Raw genomic sequence first — 19525 nt, forward strand, 5'->3', positions numbered from 1 at the left:
AATAGATATAATTTGGTACATAATAAATATGACTCTGTAAGATATTGAACATTGATTAAATACCTCAGAAAAGTAAAAGACCATACTTTATTTTTTTGTTTATTTTCCTTATGTCTTCTTAAAAGCTATGATTCCATTTCTGCATACAGGCATTATATATTTCAAATAATGAATTATTACATGAAAATATTAATCCCTTTCTTTGCAGTGTGCTGCGTAAATTTTATCAACATGTGCTAGCCATGGTCTATGCTATCCATGAGATAAATAAGAATCCCTGTTTCTTGGACAATATCACTCTTGGTTTCCACATCTATGACAGCTACTATACATCCCGCATGGTGTATCGAACCACTTTGAATCTGCTCTTCAAATCACAGAGATTTGTCCTCAATTACAAATGTCACTTGTCTGAAAATATAGTTGGAGTTATTGGTAGACTTCGTTACTCTGTCGCCTCAAGAATGGGTGACATCTTGGATATTTACAAGGTTCCACAGGTAGGCTGCGCCAGTACTGCATCACCAACAATCTTGCTGTCATTGTTAAATTCATAATCAAGTTAGTCTCTATAACTGTACAATCTGTAATTATAACTAACAAGAATAACTGAGGAGTAAACTTTATCCTCTTTTTAAGAATATTTTGAATAATCCACCATATTTCAGCCAACCATTGAAATGTGTTTGACTCATCTGCTAGCTATGATGTTATGACTGAAGACTCTATCCTCCCTCAGCTCCAAACCGTGTCAAACTGAATTCATGTTGGATACAAACAATCCCACATCCAAACCAAATTCGGGATTGACACTACTGAAGGAAATAACATTAAGTTACTTTTTAATAAAATGTTAAAAGGTTACTTTTTTATTCTTTTACAATGTTAAATATATAAGCCATTATATTCTTGCCTACAATGTGCAATAAGTTACTGTGCTTTTGCTAACCACAAAATGTGTTCAGTAAACAGGATAAGACAACCTTTGTTATTCCAAGCCATTTACAGAGCCTACATACAAGTTAGATAGGAAGCCATCTGCTCAGATGAAAGGCACCAGAAAAAATCAATTAAGAGACAGGGGCCTCTCAAGAAAATGTCATGTTGACCCTTTGGAGTATGGAATGATGAAAGAAATGACTTAAATGGATGAGCAGGAGGGGGAGAGTTTCTTAGGAGTAGAGTGTATAAAATATATTGTTTGAATGCTATTCTTTGCTCTCCTTGTACTAGATCCATGGGAAGAGATTTGGAGGCCGCCTTTGCAAACGCTTTTTATTTTTCTGTAAAATAAACCTTTTTGAATTGTGAACCAGACTTGTCTCCGTGTTGTGGGGATTTAATAATTGGGTTTTTATCTCACACTATTTTCCAAAGCACCAGAAAGTAGGACAAAAAAAAAAAACAATGAATGGAAACTAATCAAGGAGAGGAGCAATGTGGAATTAAGGAGAAACTTCCTGACAGTCAACTAGTGGAACGACTTCAGAAGTTGTGGATGTGCCAGTGGTGGGATAATTTAACAACCGGTTCTCTGCCCTAATGACCAGCTGGGTAGGCGTGGCTTGGTATTCATGTGACCGTGTGGGCATGGACAACTCAACATCACTCAGGTCGATGGACACTTCGCTTTAGCTATTACAATGTAAGAAGGGTTAACCGGAGAGGCAGTTTCTGTAAACAGGACAATAAAGATTAGGCTAGAAACAACACCAGACTGTTTCCTTCCTGCCTCCCTTACAGGATTAGCCCTGTAAAGTAGAAAAAACAAAATTAGATTTCTTCCAACAACCGGTTCTGCGAACTGCTCAGAAAGTTAACAACCGGTTCTCCCAAATAGATGCAAGCTGGCTGAATCCCACCACTGGGGTGCGCCAACACGGGGGGCTTTTAAGAAAGGACCAGACAACCATGTGTCAAAAATGGGTTAAAAAAATGGTTCTCCTGCCTAAGCTGGGTTTGACCTAGAAGACCACTGAGGTCCCTTCCAACTCAGTTATTCAGTTCTGTTCCGAAAGCGAGGAAGAGGATAACCAGCGGCAAGATGGATGGACTCTATTACAGTGGTGATAGGGGTGCCATAGAAAACCTGAAGGCTGGAGACCAATCCCCCCGAAAACCCCAATGTAGTCACTCAGAGCTGACGATGGCATCAATTCATATAATCAGTTGTTTCCCTTGCCTACATATTAATCAATACATAAACAAATAAATAACCAGCAACTATTTCAAATAAACTACAGTTTTATTCAAGACTGCTTTCAGGCACGTGAACCTGACACTTTTTTTTTTTAATTATGTATTTGGTGTGTTGTGCTTTTCTCCATCCCTCTCACTTTCTTTCACTTTCTTTTGGGATGTAAGTTGAGCAGGTATTGGAATAACAGAACAACAGAATGCTGCTTTATCATAGCATTATTTTTAACTGTGGGGGGTTTGTATCAAAAGTGTTTTTTTTAATAACATGGATAACCAGTTGATGATTCCAAATAACAGGAAAGCAATATGAGTGTTATAGTTTGTTTATAGTTTTATAAAAGCCACTGAGTTCAAGGACCCAGTTTGGGGAGATCTGTCGTGTGTGTGTCTGTGTGTCAGGGGTGGGTTCCTGCCAGTTCTAACCTCTTCTATAGAAGAGGTTCCACAAATCTACAGTGCCGTTTAGAACCGGTTCCAGCTTCCCTCCCCCCGTCCATCCGCACATCATCAAGATGAAGAGCAAGAGGAGGAATTCTGGGAGTTGAAGTCCACAAGTCTTAAAGCTGTCAAGTTTGAACACCCCTGGGGTTTTTTTCCCTAAAGGGTTAGGGGTGCAAGGGTCTCGTAACTTGACAGCTTTAAGACTTGTGTGCTTCAAATGCCAGAGTTTCTGAGCCAACATTTTGTTTGCTAAGCAAGAGCGTTGTTAAGTGAGTTTCACCACATTTTATAAGTTGGCCGTGCCCACCCAGTCACATGACTGCCAAGCCACTCCCACTCAGTCACATGGCTGGCAAGCCATTCCCACAAAGCAGGCCACACCTACAGAAGAGGTTCTAAAAAATTTTGAAACCCACCACTGGGGTATGTTTGTCTGTGTGTGTGTGTGTGTGTGTGTGTGTGTGTGTGTGTAAGATCAAACGTTCTTTGAGTCAAATTTGTCCCTACTGCTTCCTTTCATTCATTTTTAAGTAGTCAAATTTGAGTAGAAATGTTTGTCTTGGCCAATCTCTGAGCTGGTGATTTGGTTTTTGTCTTTATTTCATTTACTTTGGAAGAGTAGGGGGAAGCCTGAAGCTGTTGACTCCCCTCATTCTTTCATTGAATTGTTTATTACTTCTGTTGTTCATTTTGGACTTTCAGAATTGATCGGTGTACTTAACAGCCTGTAGGGCTTTCAAGTCCCAATAGAATTTATGCAACGAATGCTTCAACAGTTCCATATAACTATCAAAAATCACTATAATATTCCTCAGTGCTAAAACCTCCAAAGGCTTTCTAGAAGAGGAATCAACTAAATCAAATGTTTTATATTCACCCTGGCATTTTCTCAATAGACAGGAGAATAGGAAGGTTCTGTTATTTTTACCAGCTTCTCTCTCATAATGCACAAATCAGATTTCAAATATTGATTCTCAGTTGGTTCTCTTTTGTAATTTGAGGGACAGAAAGAACATCGAACATACAATATCAGAGTTGGAAGGGACCTTGGAAGTCTTTTAGTTTAACCCCCTGCTCAAGCAGGAGACTCTGTACCATTCCAGACAGGTGGCTCTTCTTAAAAGCCTCCAGTGATGGAGGACCCACAATTTCTGAAGGCAAGATATTCTGATAGAGAGAATGCAAGGTGCTTTGGGAAACAAAGCTCTCGGTCATCTATTCACTCAAATTGAAATCTGGCCAACAGTTGCGATAATGTAGTAGAGACAAATGGAAGGATTAATGTCCAGAGGGAACATTGTCATCAGAATGAGAGTGATGCTGGCTCTGTTTCTTCTCCTCTTTCTCCCCAATGTGGTGAACAAGTTACATGCCTTTTCATGCCATGGACAAGATCCTCTCTATATCCCACATGAATGGTATGAACCAGGTGATTTCCTCATTGGTGGGATAGTGTCTCATATCCATTATGTTTTCTTCAATATTTTGTTCAACAAACACCCTTCTCAGGAGTCACTTAGCATCCCAATGTAAGAGGTTTTTTTATCACCCCCAGTGTACACACTAGCATATACTTTTTCTTTTTAATGTTTATTTGATTGTTTGCAAAGTATTTAATTCTAATAGGATGGATGGATGGATGGATGGATGGATGGATGGATGGATATAGATATCAGTCATTTGAGAATAAAATGAAATGTTCAAACTTCACAGTGGGGTAACCTTCTCATATTATCAATAGAAGATGGATAGATGCTTTCATTAATCAAAAACACACAAAAAAAGAATCATCTTTTGTTGCATCTTGTAGAAAGTGTGTCGATTGGTTACAAATGCATTTCGTGCATTTCTTCCACAATCATTACATATACTTAATTCAAATTGAATTGTACATTTTAAAATTTATGTATTTTACTATCACTAACACGAAATGTATTTGTAACCAATCAACACGCTTTCTACAAGATGTAACGAAAGATGATTCTTTTTTGTGTGTTTTTGATTAATTTAAATAATAAAACTTTTCAAAAAAAGAAGACGGATGGATGCATGGGTGCATGGGTGCATGGGTGCATGGGTGCATGGATGCATGGGTGCATGGGTGCATGGGTGCATGGGTGCATGGGTGCATGGGTGCATGGGTGCATGGGTGCATGGGTGCATGGGTGCATGGATCAATATGGATAGCAGTCATTTGTTGAGAATAAAGTGAAATGTTTATAAATGCTTTATACTGTGAAGACAACCTTCTCATATTATCAACATAATACTTGGAAATTCAGCTGTGATCTACTTTAGTACATAAAAGGGGCAGGTTCCCCTTGCACATACTGTATGTGCTAGTCATTCCTGACTCTAGGGGGCAGTGCTCATCTCCATTTTAAAGCTGAAGCGCCAGTGTTGTCTGAAGACCTCTCCGTGATTATGTGGCCGGCATGACTAAATGCCAAAGGCACACAGAACGCTTTTCCCTTCCCAACAAAGTTGGTTCCAATTTTTCTACTTGCATTTTTATATGCTTTTGAACTGTTACGTTGGTGGAAGCTGGGACAAGTAACAGGAGCTAATTCCGGTACACGGCGCTAGGGATTCAAACTGCCAACCTTTCTGATTGACAAGCTCAGCATCTTAGCCACTGAGCCACTGTGTCCTACTTTAGTACTTAGAAGAATATTATTCCAAAAGGACACAATGACACAAAATCTGCATAGATCCCTATATCTCCTTCCTGACTTCCAATTATAATGCATAGATTTTGAGCCTTCTATTTATAGAAGAAGAACTTGGAAGAACAGACTTTATTATGCCAGAGGTACATTTATAAAGCGATATAACACAAAGTAGTTTATTTTGAACTTTTTAAGGAATACATGATCTGAAAATAGAAAAAAATGAGGTGTAAAGTATATTGGAAAATCATCATATAATAAGATGCTTAATGATCAGGACCACATACACTGGGGTTAAATTTCTTCTTATTAGCCCTTCTACAAAAGATCAGAAGTGGTGAGTTCAACTGTTGTCCTCAATAATCCAAATTCTGTTTGCTCTGTTCCTCCCTCCCCATACTGATTCTTTTTTGTAACTTTTCAGAGCCTTTTGATATGTGTTTTATTAGTCCTTATATTCATATATAAGTGACACTGTTTTAGATTTGGAAACAGATTTGAGCCTGTGTAGATGATTTATTAACAGGGACGTGGTGGCTAAGTGGCTAAGATGTTGAGTTTGTTGATCAGAAAGGTCAGCAGTTCGGTGGTTCGAATCCCTAGTGCCGCGTAACCGAGTGAGCTTCCGTTACTTGTCCCAGCTTCTGCCAACCTACCAATTCGAAAGCATGTAAAAATGCAAGTAGAAAAATAGGAACCACCTTTGGTGGGAAGCTAACAGCGTTCTGCGTGCCTTTTGCATTTAGGCATGCCGGCCACATGACCACGGAGATGTCTTCAGACAGCACTGGCTCTTTGGTTTTGAAACTGAGATAAGCACCACCCCCTAGAGTCAGGAACGACTAACACATATGTGCGAGGGGAACCTTTACCTGGTAAAACCTAGATGATTTATTAGGAATGGGTTTAGCCATTCTGCCAGTTAGGAACAAAATTATTTGAATAAACGAGCGTAAGTCCTGGATGACTACACTTCAGGGTATCAACACTGAGATAGAATAATCAGCAGTCTGACTCATTAAAAGTTTATTCATCCATTGCTTTCCATTTTCAAGAAAAAAAAGTGGAATTAAAATTCTCTTTTGACAACTCCATTCTACTGAGAACAGCTCTGAGAAATCGATGACTTTGGTTAAAAACTGATCAAAACAGGTTTCGTGCTATAGCATGAAAACCTGAATCCATTATTCCAAGATAATCACAATACATTTTCAAAGAGGATGCTAATTTGATTAATTTTACTTAAATTGTGTTCCTTTGGTATAGTGAGGCACATACAGTTTCCCATTCAAAATGACATTACTATGTCCTAAACGTACCGATTTTTTTGCGCTGTTTAAAACTATCATCTAACAAAAATGTCCTCCATTCCCAGAGTGGTGACCAAGTTCTACCAGCATATTCTAGCTTTGGTCTTTGCTATTGATGAGATCAATTATAATCCCAAGATTTTACCCAACGCTACTCTCGGATTCCACATCTTTGACAGTTACTCTGATTCAAAGATGACTTACCGCACCGTTTTGGACCTGCTCTTCACTTCCCAAGTGTTCGTGCCAAACTACAAATGTGGCAGTGAGAAAAATGCAATAGGAATTATTGGGGGATTTGGTTCTGATACAACCTCACGCATGGCAGATATCTTGCACCTTTATAAGATTCCACAGGTAATATATGAGAAGTTCTCCATTTTTATTAATCTTTCGCCTTCATCAACACCACCACTATAATGATCCTTTAGGTGAGAGGGACATGATAAGGGGAAAATAAAAAGTGCTGAATATCATATTCATAAATGTTTGCACTAGATTCAGATGATTTAGATTGCACCTGACTAATTTGACTATTTAGGAGCCAGTTTGTTTTAAGGATTAAACCCCAGGCTAGAAACCTAATGCCAGGATTTCTAATCCTGTCTTGAAATGAAGTTAGTTGGATTACCTTGGGCCAGTCACTCTCAACCCTAAGAAGAAATGTAAATGTAAAGGTTCCCCTCGCACATATGTGCTAGTCATTCCTGACTCTAGGGGGCAATGCTCATCTCTGTTTCCAAGCCAAGGAGCCAGCACTGTCCAAAGATGTCTCCATGGTAATGTGGCTGCCATGACTAAATGCTGAAGGAACATGGAGAACTGTTACCTTCCCACCAAGGTGGTCCCTATTTTTCTACTTGTATTTTTTAAATTTATTTATTTTTTATTTGTATGTATGTATATGTGTATATGCTAGCTGACGAGAGCTAAATAGCTTGAAATAGATCTATACTAGTCTCCCTTTATTTATTTATCAGCTCAAATGCAACACAAATGTAACAAAGGCAACAGTAAAAATATTGGGTTTCTGTCTGGATGGTCTCTTGTGATGAGCCAATAGACAGAGAAAGGAAGCAGTATGCTTCCTCCCATATTTGGGCATACCAGGGGTTGTGACACAATACATACATATTTCCCTGGCCTAGCTGATAAAGGAAGAGATCCTGTGGCTTAGTGGCTAATATAACTGCCTGATATGTAATACAGCCCAGGTTCGATTCCCAGTAAGGGTATGGCTAGCTGATGAGAGCTAAATAGCTTGAAATAGATCTATACTAGTCTCCCTTTATTTATTTATCAGCACAAATAAAACACAAATATAACAAAGGCAACAGTAAAAATATTGGGTTTCTGTCGTGATGGACTCTTGTGACGAGCCGATTGACAGATGATGGAAGCAGTTAGCTTCCTCCCATAATTGGGGCTTACCAGGGGTTGTAAAAATCATATATATATATATATATATATATATATATATATGTATGTATGTATGTATGTATGTATGTATGTATGTATACACATACGTACATATATATATATATATATATATATATATATAAGATTTTACAACCCCCGGTATGCCCAAATATGGGAGGAAGATCACTACTTCCATTTACTGTCTTTCGGCTCGTCACAAGAGACCATCCAGGCAGAAACCCAATATTTTTACTGTTGCCTTTTTGTTACATATGTTGTATTTGTGCTGATAAATAAATAAAGGGAGACTAGTATAGATCTATTTCAAGCTATTTAGCTCTCATCAGCTAGCCATACCCTTACTGGGATTTGAACCTGGGCTATATTACATATTAGGCAGATGTCTTAGCCATTAGGCCACAGGCTCTGATCCGTTATCAGCCAAGCCAGTGTGAAAGGTATCTATTAGATTTTACAACAGGGTGGCATACAATATATATATTTGTATGCCACCCTGAGTCTCTCGGGAATAGGGCGGCATACAAATTAAATAAAACCTAAACCTAAACCTAAACCTAAACCTATACCGATACCAATACCGATACGATACCGATACCGATACCGATACCGATACAGATACAGATACAGATACAGATACAGATACAGATACAGATACAGATACAGATAGATAGATAGACAGACAGACAGACAGACAGACAGATAGCGATAGAGATAGAGATAGAGATAGAGATAGATATAGATAGATAGATATAGATAGATAGATATAGATAGATAGATATAGATAGATATAGATAGATATAGCTAGCTAGCTAGCTAGCTAGCTAGCTAGCTAGCTAGCTAGCTAGATAGATAGATAGATAGATAGATAGATAGATAGATAGATAGATAGATAGATAGATAGATAGATAGATAGATACCATCCAGACAGAAACCCAATATTTTTACTGTTGCCTTTTTGTTACATTTGTGTTGTATTTGTGTGTGTGTGTGTGTACATACATACATACATACATACATATATATATATACACACACACACACACACACACACACACACATACACACATACAGAGAGAGAGATACATACATACATGCTTTCGAACTGCTACTAGGTTGGCAGAAGCTAGGACAAGTAATGGGCACTCACTGCGTTAGGCGACAATAGGGATTTGAACTGTCGAACTGTCAACCTTCTGATCGACAAGCTCAGCGTCTTAGCCACTGAGCCACCACATCCCTAAAATGACTAGCTAAACCAGGAGTAGTCAACCTTTTTATACCTACCGCCCACTTTTGTATCTCTGTTAGTAGTAAAATTTTCTAACCGCCCACCAGTTCCACAGTAATGGTGATTTTATGAAAACCTAATGAAAATGTTTTTAAATAATGCTATGATTTTTTTATAAAAAGTCAATTAAATTTAAAAAAAGGAAAGTGCTTCAGTATCGGACAAAATCCCTACCGCCCATCATAAAAGCTGTAACGCCCACTAGTGGACGGTAGGGACCAGGTTGATTACCACTGAGCTAAACAATAAAGATGTCCAGTTGCCATGATTCAAACTTCAAATACTTTTGTCTGGATAACTGAGAATTGACAGGTTTGTGCTAGCATTTCTGAATAAGGAAAGATGTCCTTCAATCAATCAATGAAGCAATTATTCCTGGTGGGCGGGGGGGAAAACTAGAATCCCTGTTTCAACTCTGAAATTTTCCCCTTTTATTTATTTATTTATTTTTTAGATTTCATATGGCTCATTTGAACCAGCACCCAACGATCTGATCCATTCTGCTCCTTTTCTCCGCATGGTTCCCAGTGAATTACTTCAGTACCAAGGACTTGTTCAATTGGTTCTGTATTTCCAATGGCGGTGGTTGGGACTTATGGCTACAGATGACGAGAGTGGAACGTATTTCTTACGGACGGTTGAGCAAATGCTTTTACAGAAAGGAATCTGCCCAGCTTTCTCAGAAAGGTTGACCAAACATATCTATTTTTTTGATGCAATCGATACAATGATCATGGAGAGAATGGACATCTTGAAGAATTTTATGTTCAGTACAGCAAAAGTTGTCATCGTTCATGGAGAAACTGCATCCATTACTTGGTTGACAGTTGCTATACAAACAACTCAGACCATGCAATATATATTTTCATGGGGAAAGAAGGACAGTTCGAAAAGGGTATGGGTTACTACAGCCCAAATTGATTTCACCTTATTTCACTTTCAAAAGATTCTTGATGTTAAACCCCAGATCTTCCATGGAGCTCTTTCTTTCAACATTCACTCAAAGCAAATTCAAGGTTTTCAACACTTTCTTGAGACTATAAATCCCTTTTCGGAAGAAAAAGATGGTTTTATCTATGAATTCTGGCCACAAGCATTCAACTGTTTCCTTTCCGAAATGAATGTGATAAATCTCGCCTTTAGGCCATGTAGTGGAAAGGAAACCTTAAAGGATCTTCCTGCCCCATTCTTTGAAATGAGGATGCTCGGTCACAGTTATAGTATCTATAATGCTGTCTATGCATTGGCGCATGCCTTACATGAAATGGACTCAACCAGAGTCAACCACAGACCATGGGACCATACAGGCAGACTTTCACCGCAGAATGTGCAACCTTGGCAGGTAATATCACTTGAATGACAAAAACCTAATGTTTAAAAATATTGACAAGATCCACCTGACCTTTTCTGTTCTTGGATGCTAGGCGGGATCACATCCATTTGATGCTTTTATTGGGAGATCACCAGAAGACCCACAAATTATAAGGTAGATTTTGAAAGGCAAAAGACCTCCATAGTGTTACCAGAAGCCCGCATGGACTTGTGAATAACAGAATGACAGGGTTGGAAAGGACCTTGGAAGTCTTCTAGTCCAACTCTCTGATGAAGCAGGAAACCCTGTAACATTTTGGCTAAATGGTTGTCCAATTTTTTTCTTTAAAACCTCCAGTATGGGAGCCCCCCACAACTTCTGGAGGCAAGTCATGCCAATGATTGATCTGTCAGGAAAATTATTTTTACTTCTAGGATTAGTTTCCATTGCTTCCTGTCCTGCTCTAAGGTGGTTTGGAGAATAGGATGACCCACCTTTTGTGTGTGGCAGTCCCCTTGATATTGGAAGATTGCTATCATGTCACTCCTGGTCCTTCTCTTCATTAGACTAGACATACCCAATCCCTCTAAATGTTCTTCATATGTTTTAGCCGCCAATTCCCTGTTATCTTTATTATTCTTCCCTGTGCTCTTTTTAGAAATTCAACATCTTTTTTTTATTTTGTGGCAAGCAAAGCTGAATGCAATATTTCAAGACTGGTTTTAGACATGAAACTTTTGGCAGCCCTTTAGATAATGGAATGCTAGAATCATGTCACCCCTAGTCCTTTTCATTGTGTGTTGGTCTCAACTTGAGAAAGTCTTTACCTTCTTTTATACAAGTCAATCTCTGATTAGGATGTCTTTGATTATTTCTAGAAACCAAAGCACACTTTATATTAACAATACAGGTATATCAATTTGTTTAATGCCTTGAATGGTTTTCATTGCATAATTTAAGGAACTGTTTTTTTTATTGGGAAGATTTTTAAATAGGGCAAAGAAATGGTGAATAATTCTGTTGTGAACTATAATTCCTCAAGTAATCATCAACCCACACCCTTATAGAAGAAAATGGGGAATTCTTTTCACCTTTTTTCCAATCAAATATGCTTGGAAGAAAATGATACAATGGAGAATAAGGATTCTATATCAGGGGTGGGAGGAGTATCAATAGCAGCTCAGAATGTGACCAGGAGTTTTATTTTATGCTCTCCAAGTTTTTTCTTCTAGATCACATAATCAAAAGTCGAGCTATTATTAAACAGATAAAAAGAATCCCCAAAATTACATATTTTCCCTAGCTTGTTTTTTTTAGCAGATTTTTTTTATTTTTTCCCTTCTACAACATCTTACAGTCATTACATTAACATTGTTATGTCATCATACCTGTACATGTATATAATATTTCACTTCTATATTTACACACCTTTATACACAGTTCTATATATATTTATATATAGTTTTTTGGCTTAATTAATTTTATTCTTGTTTTGCAGCCATTTGTACCAATTGTTCCAAATTTCATATTATTCCGACTCTTCTTTATCTTTTAATTTCAGTGTTAATTTGTCCATCTCTGCACAATCCAAAGTTTTTTTAATCACTAATTCGTCCGAGGGGGTATTATTTTGTTTCCAGCATTGGACAAATGCTATTCTAGCTGTAGTTAACATATGTGTTAATATGTACTTAATTTTCTTTGTATATTTCCCTTTGATTATTCCCAGTAGAAAGATTTCGGGTTTGTATTTTAACTGTTCTCCTGTAATTTCTTGCACCCATTTCCAAATTTTTGTCCAATATTTTTGTGTTTCCGGGCAGGTCCACCATATGTGATAATAGGTCCCTTGTACTTTTTTACACTTCCAGCAGGTCGGCTTCATGTTTGGGTACATTTTAGCTTGTTTTTAAGTGAGTTATACATTATTCCACGAAAAGTTTGTAAAGACATGGCCTAACAAAGTGTCAGACCTGTAGCAGCTTGGGTATTCAGAAAGAAAGACCTCAATGCCATTTGTAGTGAAAGGTATAATTTCACTGATGTCAAGTAGTTAAGCACAGCACAGCCAGATCCAAGGATTTCCCAATTAGTCCACTAGTTTCCCTTCTCCCAGGCCCTCCCCACTTGGTCATCTTGGTGATGGCCAATAAGATTCAAATTAGGTATTTTGGTAAGAGTTTCACTTTTTGGTGCATCTTTGGATGGGTGTTTCTCATTCCATTCCCATTATATTTATTTATTTATTTATTTATTTATTATTATACATTTATAGGCCGCCCTTTTCCCTGAGGGGACTCAGGGCAGCTTACAATAAAAGGGGAAAGGGAGTGTAGGACAAATACAAAAAAATTAAACAGTAAAACACAACATTCACTCGACATTCGGGAGGGGCGAAAGTAAAACTTATCCCCAGGCCTGACGGGCTAGCCAGATCTTGAGGGCTGTGCGGAAGGCCTGGACGGTGGTGAGGGTACGGATCTCCACGGGGAGATTATTCCATAGCGTCGGAGCCACAACAGAGAAGGCTCTCCTCCGAGTAGTCGCCAGTCGGCACTGACTGGTGGATGGAATACGGAGGAGGCCAGCTCTATGCGATCTGATGGGACGCAGGGAGGTAATTGGCAGAAGGCAGTCTCTCAAATAGCCATATCCTTGGATCTTTTAACTGTTGTCTCTGGGTGGCACCTCTGCTTCCTGTCATTCCCTTCCCTAGCTTCCCATTTCCCCTCCCAACAATATAGGTCAGTCTCAGCAGTAGTGGGATTCAAATAATTTAACAACCGGTTCTCTGCCCTAATGATTTCTTCCAACAACCAGTTCACCAAACTGTTCAGAAACCTAACAACCGGTTCTCCTGAAGTGGTGAGAACTGGCTGAATCCCACCACTGGCAGGCTGCCATCAAAGTGAAGTGAAGCAGGGCTGAAGCAGTTACAGATATAGTTTTGTGATTTAAAGAAAAAAAATAGAATCTATGAGATTTAAATTTCTCAGTTTGAATCAACAGGAGACACTGTGAACAATCTAGAGCAGTGTTTCTCAACCTTGGCAACTTGAAGATGTCTGGACTTCACGCAAATGCTGGCTGGGGAATTCTGGGAGGTGAAGTCCAGACATCTTCAAGTTGCCAAGGTTGAGAAACACTGATCTAGAGCTTTATTTGAACTTTTGCAAAAGTTGCCTCCCTGCACTCATGTAGGTGGAGTGAAGTCACAGAAGAGCAATGATACAAAGAAGTACATGATTTAAATAAAATTCCCCAAACCCCTCCCCTATCACTGCCCCTCCATCACCATTGGTCAGATGATTTTGGGTGCACAGTCTTCCCAAAAATTATATCCCCTACATCCTGATAACAATTATACTATTAATTGTATCATGAGAGCTGGCTTCCTTTGCTAATGTAATTATAGTCTTTTATAGCTTTGTTATTTCCTTACGATTAACATTTGCATGCAATTCCTTACATAATCTCTTCCAGCTGAATTCTTAGGTTATATAGAGGGTAAATATGGTGTTACTATTGCTCTTTCTTTTACAGGAATAATCCTATTTTTCTCAGAATCCAAGTAAACATTTGCTATTTTAATCATTAAAATGATTAAAGAGAGAGAAGACATTGAAATCCTTTACAGCCTGTTACATTATTTTTCCTTCTTATATGCAGCTTCATTCATTTCTTCAGAGGATTTCATTCAACAACAGTGCTGGAGATGAAATCGCATTTAATGAGCATGGAGAATTGGCAGGTGGATTTGATATTACAAACTTGGTCACTTTTTCTAATAATTCCTATATCAAGGTCCAGGTTGGAAGGTTGGATCCTCACAAAGGATTTACTATTGATGAAGACAAAATTGAATGGGAGAGAGATTTCACCCAGGTGGGAAAATAACAGAAATGTTTTCGAAAGAACAATATTCACTTCCAATGATGCTAGTAGATCAGGACAATGATTCCTGGTCCAGAGAAGATATTTTTGACCCCACAGATAGTTCCTCCTATAAAGAAACCAGAAAACCAGTTGAACTAGTGTCAGAGTGTGAAAAGCTTTACTACAATAACAGTAAACAGAGGTTTTATCTACAAAAGAATATATACATACACATATATGCATGTACTATAAGCAGAAGTCAAACAATCAGTAATTACAGCAGGGAAAAACACACGACGAGAGAGAGATACCCTAATAGGGCCTCTTATTATTATACAAGTTCTTAAAGGGATAACAGCCAAAAATCTTGCTAACTCATTTCCATCATTACATCATTGCAGCATTGCAGCAGCTGGTCAGCTCTTAAATCACTATCCTGACAACTAGAAACATGGATTCTCTTACTACACAGAAGACAGTAAATTCCAAACTGGGGTTAATAAACTTCCTACATTCATACATTATGCCCAAATAGATGAACCAATATCATGACTTAATGCAATAGCCTATTTCATGACACATGCTCATATAATGACCATGTTCTAGAACAAGCAGAACCCCAATTTAATTTGGATTTAATTTATCATGTTGTGTTAATTCACTGAATGTCTATAGAGATTCTCAATTATCCAGATCGTGGTTGCGCCAAAGGTGCTTTTCCAAAATGCACCTTTGGACTTTCTTGGTTTTTTACCTTGAAAACCTTTCGCTTCTGAGGAAACTTCTTTCTGAGGAAACTTCTTTGGAGGAAAAGAGAAAGATTTTTGAGGAAAACACCAGGAAATTCCAGTTGCTTTTCAGAACAGCCCCTTTGGGTAAAAACACTGGGTTGCTTCAATCAAACATATGCAAGTAATAAAACCAATTGGATATCTATGTGTGTGTTTAGCAATCTGAAAAAAAATTAAATCAGTGGGTTATTTTATTTTGTGCTATCTTAGTTGAAACATCCATCATTCTAAGTATCCTGTTTCTCTGAAAATAAGACCTCTCTGGATAACAGGCCCAATTGGGCTTTTGAGCCCATGCACTAAAATAAGCCCTCCTCCGAAAATAAGCCCTCCCTGATAATATTGCAACACAGCAGCAGCCAAGAGGTGACACGCTTGCTGCTTCCTGCACTTCAAAAATAATAAGACCTCCCTGAAAATAAGGCCAAGTGCTTATTTCAGGAGTCAAAAAAAATAAGACCCTGTCTTATTTTTGAGGAAACACAGTATGAAAATCTTCATTGAAAAGATACAGTTTCTTTGTCTGGAAACACATAATAGATGATTCCTCGAAATACATTGAGTGAAGCACCAAATGTGAGAACCCATTCTCCAAGGATATCCTGAATACTAGAACCACTTCTATATTTTTGGATAGGTGCCACCTCTTTCCCTGTGTAATGAAAAGTGCCACCTTGGCTACAGTAAGAAAAAGAAGGAGGGAGAGAAATTTTGCTGCTATGATTGTGCTCGGTGTCCAGAAGGGATGTTCTCAAACCAAGAAGGTAGGACCCATTGTACAAAGTTATAGAAAGTGGTTCAGGACAAAAATGTAAGAAACCCTTCTGCAGAGTCAGTATGCATATAAAATATTTTCAAAAATTAAATGAGCTGGAATGCAACTTTTCTTTTATAAATGTTTATTTAGTTAGAGAACTCAGTTGTTGATCTTCTAATATTTCTCCATTGGCATTTGACTATTAGAATCACTGTTTTTAAGCTAACTTAACCTCACAGTTCATAAGGGACATGGTGGATCAATGGCTAAGATGCTGAGCTTGTCGATCAGAAAGGCCGGCAGTTGGTGGCTGGAATCCCTAGCATCACATAACAGAATGAGCTCCTGTTACTTGTCCCAGCTTCTGCCAACCTAGTTCGAAAGCATTTAAAAATGCAAGTAGAAAAATAGGAACCACCTTTGGTAGGAAGGTAACAGCATTCCATGCACCTTCGGCATTTAGTCATGTTGGCCACATGACCACGGAGATGTCTTCGGACAGTGCTGGCTCTTCAGTTTGAAAATCAGGAATTACTAGCACAAATGTACAAGGGGAACCTTTACCTCTATCTTTTAACTTCACAATTAATACTTCATAATAGTTCATTTCATAATTAATCTGGAAAACAATAGAACAAAATAATCTGGAGACAGTGAATTTAATAGCTTAGAACCGGGATGGCAAACGTATGGCACACGTGCCACAGGTGGCACAGGAAACCATTTGTCAGGGCACGCAAGGCTTTGCCCCGTCAGCTGACTAGCATGCATGGGCATACTGGCCAGCTGAATTCAGCCTTTTTAAAGCCATTTTCCACCTTCCCCAGGCTCCAGAGGCTGTATAGGAGCCTGGGAAGGGCAAAAAGAGCCTCCCCTGCCCCCTGGAGGCCCTCCAGAGACTTCAGGAGCTTCCCTGAAGCCTCCAGGGTGCAAAAAACAGCCCTATGGGCAAAGAGAAAGTTCAGGAATGAACTTCTGGTTTGCTCATAGGGTCAGTTTAAGCCCTCCAGAGGCTTCAGGGACCTTCAAGAAGTTTCCCTGAAGCCTCTGGAGGACTAAAAAGGACCCTATGAGCAAACCAGAAGTCACTTCCAGTTTTCTTGGGGGGGTCAGTTTAAGCCCTCTGGAGGCTTCAGGAAAGCCTCCTGAAGGTCACTGAAGCCTCCGGGGGCCCTCCAGGGGGCGGAGGAGGCTGTTTTCGCCCTCTCCAGGCTTCTATAAAGCCTCTGGAGCCTGGGGAGGGCAAAAAAAGCATGGGAAAATGGGGGGAGTGCATCTCATGCATACATGCGCACTGGGGGTGTCACGTGTTGCATTATGGGTGCAGTACGCCTGCACATGACCCCCCATATTCCTCCCCTATGGCACACGAGCCAAAAAAGGTTCACCATCGCTAGGCTTAGAATCAAGAATGAATAAATTAGGAGAGAGTGTAATAAATGCAGTCTTAATAGCTAAAAGGAGACAGAAGTGAAGATTCATTCCGTAAGGTTGCAGATGTATTCTGGAAGAATGAAGTTGGTTGTATGATTAATTGAAAATTGCTTTTGTGAGCCTCAAGCAAAGCAACTTTTTGTCCATTTCAAGGCACATTATGTGAACATTTAAACAGCAGTAATTGCCGAGAGCTACTAAAAAAACTATCTGAAGAAATTTCCTAGCTAATCTAAATGATTTGTTCCTAAACCATGAGATAGGGAGATGGATCTACAACATATTCAAAAGCAAAGGGTTGAAAGCAGGGTGGTATACACTTACCTTCCCTGCTGATTCGCAAATGTGAGCACGCACGCATGCACTTTTGGCAAAAAAAGGGGCCTAAATGAGATGCCATAGAGACAGGGCTGATGGGTAGGGCTACCTGTGATTTCTGCTACTGGTTTGGGTGAACCAGTCCAAACCAGTAGAATACCACTTCTGGTTAAAAGACAAATTGCAAACTTATCCATGCATTCAGTCCAGGCAGGAAATAAATAAAGCTTTATCTACAAATAATAGGGCAACATTCTGAGCCATTTAATATAAGACCGCTTTGCTGCATCATATTAACTGTATGAATATACATCTGGGTCTCTGTGATCATGTAACATCAGAGGATTTGAATTGTGATTCTTTCTGACAAATTCTATGCTTGTTGATTTCAGATACAGAAACATGCTTCGGTTGTCCGGAGGATCACTATCCAAACAAATTCCAGGATCGATGCCTTCCTAAAATTCCAAACTTTCTCGCTTTTGAAGATCCTTTGGCTATCGTTGCAACTTTCTCAGCACTTTTACTTTCTCTGATCACAGTTCTGGTCCTAGGCATCTTCCTGAAGCATCGCGATACAGCCATTGTGAAAGCCAACAATCGAAGTCTCACCTACCTCCTTCTCCACACCCTCCTCTTGTGTTTCCTCTGTCCCTTGCTGTTTATTGGAAGGCCCAATCAAGCAACGTGCTTTCTTCGGCAGACCACTTTTGGTTTAGTCTTTTCTGTCTCCCTTTCTAGCATATTGGCAAAAACGATTTCAGTCGTCTTGGCTTTCATGGCTACCAAACCAGGATCCAGGATGAGGAAATGGGTGGGGAAAAGACTGGCCTATTCCATTGTGTTCACCTGCTCTTTATTTCAAGCAGGAATCTGTGTTCTCTGGCTGGCAATTTCCCCCCCATTCCCTGATATGGATGTGCGCTCAATGATTGAAGAAGTCATCATTTTATGTAATGAAGGCTCAGTTACCATGTTTTATTGCAGTTTGAGCTACATGGGTTTTCTGGCTATTATCTGTTTTACTGTGGCGTTTCTAGCCAGGAAGTTGCCAGACAGTTTTAATGAAGCCAAGTTCATCACCTTCAGCATGCTGGTGTTTTGCAGTGTTTGGTTGTCATTCATCCCAACCTATTTGTGCACCAAAGGAAAATATATGGTGGCTGTGGAGATCTTCTCTATCTTGACCTCCAGTGCTGGGTTACTCAGTTGCATCTTTTTCCCTAAGTGTTATATTATTTTGGTAACGCCCGAACTGAATAATCGAGAACAGCTTATTCGAAGAAAGACATAAGTTTTAGATAGGTTTATTGACTTAGTCTAGTTTCTCTCTTTTTTAAATATTTTTTTTTATTTTTTATTTTCAAAACAAACACAACACATAAAATCTTCCTTCTTTACATACTGTAGAAAGTGTATCAGTTGGTTACAAAAGGCTTTCATGCATCTCTTCCACAGTCATCAAGCATAATTCATATTAACTCAAGTATTTTAATTCAGATATTTATACATGTTACTATCATCATACCTCCATTTTCATTTGACTATAATTGTTTAAACATCCTTCATCATAAAATATACCAAGGTTTAATGCATAACCACATACTGGCATTTCATTTACTATTTCTAAAATCCTCCAATAACACTGAATCCTTATGTCCTAGTCTAGCTAAACATCCATAATATTTAG

At 38.9% G+C, this 19525-nt stretch overlaps 1 protein-coding gene across 1 annotated transcript; it reads left to right on the top strand.

Annotated features, from left to right (window-relative positions):
• The first annotated feature begins 242 nt into the window (after positions 1-242).
• LOC116521839 (vomeronasal type-2 receptor 26-like) lies at positions 243-19129 on the top strand. The gene is made up of 6 exons (XM_032236489.1): positions 243-500; positions 5415-5452; positions 6685-6976; positions 14329-14544; positions 15964-16090; positions 18228-19129. The coding sequence occupies exons 1-6, from the start codon at positions 243-245 to the stop codon at positions 19127-19129; spliced, it is 1833 nt and encodes a 610-aa protein (XP_032092380.1).
• Positions 19130-19525: the final 396 nt, after the last annotated feature.

This window comes from Thamnophis elegans, chromosome Z (genome assembly GCF_009769535.1).
Source record: "Thamnophis elegans isolate rThaEle1 chromosome Z, rThaEle1.pri, whole genome shotgun sequence".
Taxonomy (NCBI): Eukaryota; Metazoa; Chordata; class Lepidosauria; order Squamata; family Colubridae; genus Thamnophis; species Thamnophis elegans.

What these genes read in the sequence shown, in the direction of transcription:
- LOC116521839 (XM_032236489.1), top strand. Translation starts at nt 243, where the DNA reads ATGGTCTATGCTATCCATGAGATAAATAAGAATCCCTGTTTCTTGGAC. An exon ending in ACCTTTATAAGATTCCACAG is followed by an intron (nt 6,977 to 14,328) that starts GTAATATATGAG and finishes TCTTATATGCAG; the next exon opens with CTTCATTCATTTCTTCAGAG. An exon ending in GATGTTCTCAAACCAAGAAG is followed by an intron (nt 16,091 to 18,227) that starts GTAGGACCCATT and finishes TGTTGATTTCAG; the next exon opens with ATACAGAAACATGCTTCGGT.